Consider the following 5,000-nt stretch of genomic DNA (forward strand, 5'->3'; position numbering starts at 1 on the left):
TTATCATGGAAGTGTTTGCTTCTGTTGCGGTGGAAAGGACAAAGTCACTGATCACGTGAGTGAAAACACCCTTTTAATCCGGCTATAAAATATCAATGAAATAACTTCAAGCAAAAAGTGAATAACGCACTTACTTGCTAATTGAAATAACCGCCAGTTGCTGGGGAGTAATTGACCTTAGAAAGTACACCACAACTGATCTTATTGACTCAAAGGTACTGAATTTATAGCTACAAAAAAACGTCATAGAATTCAGGAACTTGAAAAAGTGCATATTCCTTTCTACTCGGATGTAGACGCTAGGAAGGCAATACACCAAGTCAGGGACATATCACCTCGTTTGTCCCCCACTGGGACATTAAAACAAAGGCAAGCCAAGCTTGCCTGGTTCAGGTCTCTTTGTTTTAATGTCCCAGTGCGGGAATAATAATGAGCTTGCCCTCCAGCATGGCAGATTTTGTACCATGTGATCGTTTGTTGCAAAAGGCCTATTTCCAAAATAACGCGCTAAAAATTAACTGATACCGCATTTCCGCATACCCCAACGTCCCCCTCCTTGAGAATAACTCCAAAAATAATAGGTGGATATTAAGCCCGCCGCACACTTGACTATTGGCGTAAGCAAGTTCCCCTAGTGTGCGGTGGCGTTTTGAGCGCTAATGTTCACGCGTATTATCGACGCCGAATATTCAACATGTAGAATAATTTTGTGCACGAGTGAACCTTTCCTCCAAGGGTGTGCGCGTGCAAAGCCTCTCGACAAATATTGGAGGGTCAACGGAATCAATATCGCCTTATTTCTCGACGGTGGTTGATTCATAGAGTGAGTAATCTGTGTGTGCTATAGATGGTTTTCATCTGACGTTACAGCAGCCATGTTGGTGCACAGAACAATAGAGAAAAACGTCCTTTGGGAATTTGAGTCTATTTTTATGCAAAACATGAGTCATAATTTGCTATTGCTTTGTGCACCAACATGGCCATCTCATCACGTGATTAAAAAGCATCTATTAGGTAATCTAAATATGTTGGAAGTGACGTGCTCTCAAAGCGTTGAAAAACATAGAATGCGAAGGGTACGGCCTCACGATTAAAGGAGCCCGATCCCTTGAGAGCCACAAACGTAAGGAAAAAATCTACACAAGTTACAGAAAATCATGCATTTGACACTAGTCAAAGAGACTGAAATTTAAGTTTGAAAGGTATCGTAGTATTTTCATCCACAAGGCAGAACTTCCTGTCTTAATAGTCAATATTGGCTAGAGTCATGAGAATATATTATAGCCCTTCAAAAATTGCGAAGTATGTACGATTATATCTTCTGTTTGCGTAACCTTTCACTCAATTGCCAGCGCTGTTAGCCTAAGGTGGAGGAGGTTTGGCTCTTCTTTGTGCACCTTATTTATGGGCACATTGCTTGGACCAAAACATTGAAGGATACCTCAGATTATAGGAAATACTACACCTGGTCGCTCTAAGTTTTATTTAAATCATCACTGCTCAAGCAGCTTGCACATCGAAGAACGGACCCATCTCAAGTAGCATTTTTGAATGAATGATCCTAGTGAATGATCCTTTTTACTCTTATTTTAAGAGATTTCTTGCCGTTATTTCTTGCCCTTGTATTCATTATCACCGATTCCACTTTATCAATATGGACTCTTTGGATATGGATTAACGAAACGCCATTTCCATCATTGAAGCTGTACCTTCATGAGGTGAGAAGCTCCCTTCGAAGCTATCTTCCTGTTAAATACTCCACATCATTTCATTTTTCAGTTCAAGCGATTGGAATTGTACAATTTTGTGGAGAAATTTTGCTTGTGTCAAACCTTTGGCTGATACAAAAAGCAGTCACCTCTCATGGCTTGGAACATAACACTCAAGGGTTCTTTCCTTGTTCTTTTCTTCTTACTTGAATCCACGGTTGGTTTCATGTGATGGTGGGTAGAGCACAGTTTATAGCTTTTCCAGCAGCTTCAGTATTCTATCGTTTGGTTTTCATCATCTTTCCTTCGTGCGCTTTGTATCGTTGTGACCGAATTGACCCTTTTTTTTTGTTTATTTTACTTGGATCATTTGATTCTGGTTTTGCTTTAATAATCCTGGTGTCAATATTGGGAGTAATCAGCAGAAACAAGAATTCAAGTTTTTAACAACAGGTGAGAAAAACAGGAAGATAGAAACATTCAAAACTTAACTGTTTAAAAGTTCGAAGACCATTAGCCTGAAATGTACCCTTTGTCTCCAAGGAGTGATCTACATGTAAATTCTCCTGACAATTTCAATGAAATGTCAGTCAGATAGGTATTCAGAATGATGAATATTATCAGCTTAAATTAAAGGGTACGTACTATACGTATATAAAGGCAAATGTAACCTACCGACCATTTACAAACCTTGTCAGGGATGAAGTTAATTCTGCCCAACGTCACCCTGATCAAATTTTTAAGACATTTTGAAGTAAGTAGTTTCCAGGTTCTTCAAGCCCCCTCGTGCTATGGTAGACCGCCCTTCGATGATTTTATTCAGTGTTAGTTAGGAACACACAAATTGTTTGTAAGTAGCCTTCTGTTACTTAATTTTCTTTTCTTTTGCTTAGTATATTGTCTGTTTCACTGTGTATTTCCCGTCGTTTGCTTTTAGTTCGCCTAATTGTTTACAGTTGATAGTCTTAATGGTATTTCAGAAACATACATATACGTTGCGCCTTTTTCACTTTGAATTTAAAAATCTACAAACCTGATGATTTGGTGGCTACTCATTACTTAATTGACGTATTAAATTTGCCCATAAATGACCCAAATATGTCGATGGCCTAATTCCGTGAACCGGTGGCTCAGTTAGTTGAGAAACGGACCGCCATGCGGGAGGCCGTGAGTTCGACTCCTGCTGGACCAACACTCAGGGTCTTTAAATAACTGAGGAGAAAGTGCTGCCTTTGTAATGATCATGACATCTGCAAATGGTTACACTCTCTAGTCCTCTCGGAACCTTAGGCCCGTCTCACAACCCTTCGATGTTCATAACCCTTCGGGACGTAAAGGAACCCAAACACTATTCGCAAAGAGTAAGGCATGGAGTTCCAGTTGTTGTGATCTGTCCTCTGTGGTGTATCATGGTTGCGAGAGTAAATGCTCGGAGATATTATCTTCATCAAGCCTCTCTAAAATCCGAGGGTAAACAAAGATATGATGATGATATGATAATGATTTTATCTTGATTAAAAGTAGCGAAAACGAAAAGTTCTGGACATAACGAATATTTAAAATTAATAATTCATTACAGTCGGAAAGGAGCTCTGAAATTCTAACTACTTCCTTTGGTACGAATTCTGTCATTAGGCCAGTTTCGTATTCTATCGGTTGGATTGGATCGAGCATAAAATGGAGGCTAATGCGCACACACATGCAAATTATTTTCCTCGCATTAGCCTCCATTTCACGCAAGATTCAGTCTAACCGTGAGAATACGAAACTGACTTATTATGGTGTTTAGATTATCCGATAACTGAGTGAAAGATTGCTTTTCATGGCGTCTAATGATATTCACACAAACGCACGGAAAAAGTAGTCAAACTAGTAATGTTCTTGCTGTAATTACAAATGATTGTGTAGGAAACAGTTTTAGCTAACTTGTCACGATCTTGCTTAATTTCCGTCTATTTATCATGACTGGATTGCTGGTCCCAAACATATTAGTTCCGCAAACGGATTTCATCTGCATGGCTCCTAATTTATAATTTTATCATGGTCACACTCTTTACGGTTAGACTGAATCTTTCATTACCTTGCGGTAATGAGAGTTTGGGAAACCATCCTAGCCTTCTTCACCATTGTACAAAGTCTTTCTAGGCGCTGGTAGCAGGCTGGAAACGGTCAAAGGTTTGACCTGAAAAGGCCAAAACTATTCAGGCAATCTAAGTAAATGCACATGCGGTGTCAATAGTACAGAGTGGTTTTCAATTGAGTGTCGAAAGTAATTAGCGAATTGCTTTGGTTTTGCATTACTTCACTGAGTGATTGGTCCAAAATTCTCGTGCCACTTTTTCAGCCAATCAGAAGTAAAACCAAAACTACTCGTGGCTCGTGCGTGCACTTTTTATCGCGTTTTGTGTCGGCTACGTGTAATTACTTTGAATTTTGATTGGTTTACTGGATTGTCTACGTCCTTTTTGATTGGCCAAAGTAATTACTTTGGTTTTGGTTTTGAGACACTCGATTGAAACTCGCTCTACTACATCAAAAACGATTCGATTGTCGAGTGCTATATCATCACTTTTATTCAAGTTGTCTCTAATCATTTCATTACAATTAAATTTAAGAACTTCATTAAATAAACAAGGGAATAAAAGTGGTGTTATCTGCCTTTACAGAAGACAATCATTTCGCACTGACTGCTTTCTGCAGTGCCATCAAGCCAAACTCTCGACAGCCGATCCATCTGAAAATGACAACAAGAAAGAAAGCAAGCCCTTAAAACAGGCATACTGAAATTAATTAATGATATTTACCCCGCAGCGAGGACCTGCATCCGATCGAGTCGGAATTTAGAAATGTTGGTTTTTCAGGAGAATTGAAAACCGGAGAACCTGCAGAAAAACTTCTCGGAGCGGAGTAAAGAACGAAACTTAACCCGCATATGGCCACGAGTCCGGAATCGAACCCGGCTACATTGGTGGGAGGCGAGTGCTATCACCACTACGTTATCCTTCCTCCCCTGCAGTTAGCGCAGCTGGTAATAGCGATTTTCAGATTGGAGTACCAGTTCGACTGCGAGTGAAAATTTTAAATTCAACGCACATGCATTTAAAAACTCGCCATAAAACTCCATCGCACATGTTCGAACTGAAAACCCGCATAAATCCAATCGAAGGGTAGCTGATATTTTGGCAGCGGATCCGTAAAAAACTATAGCGGCGCATTCAAAAGTGCCCCTGAGATAAAAAAAACGATCAATTCCGTTTTTTCTTCAGATCTTGAAAGTGTGTTTGCTTAACA

General features: G+C 39.7%; 2 protein-coding genes across 2 annotated transcripts in view; both read right to left on the reverse strand.

Moving 5' to 3' along the window:
• LOC138041055 (astacin-like metalloprotease toxin 3) overlaps positions 1–153 on the reverse strand; it is an 18,902-nt gene extending 18,749 nt beyond the window's left edge. Inside the window, exon 1 of the mRNA XM_068886833.1 lies at positions 135–153. The gene's annotated coding sequence lies outside the window, so the exon portion shown is untranslated. The remainder of the gene's footprint in view (positions 1–134) is intronic.
• Positions 154–4,256: 4,103 nt separating this feature from the next.
• Positions 4,257–5,000, reverse strand: part of LOC138041900 (uncharacterized) — a 16,719-nt gene continuing 15,975 nt past the window's right edge. The window contains exon 4 of the mRNA XM_068887589.1: positions 4,257–4,443. Within this exon, the coding sequence (XP_068743690.1) occupies positions 4,415–4,443 (29 nt within the window). The 3' untranslated portion in view covers positions 4,257–4,414. The remainder of the gene's footprint in view (positions 4,444–5,000) is intronic.

This window comes from Montipora capricornis, chromosome 3, assembly GCF_036669925.1.
Source record: "Montipora capricornis isolate CH-2021 chromosome 3, ASM3666992v2, whole genome shotgun sequence".
In the NCBI taxonomy this organism is placed as follows: Eukaryota; Metazoa; Cnidaria; class Anthozoa; order Scleractinia; family Acroporidae; genus Montipora; species Montipora capricornis.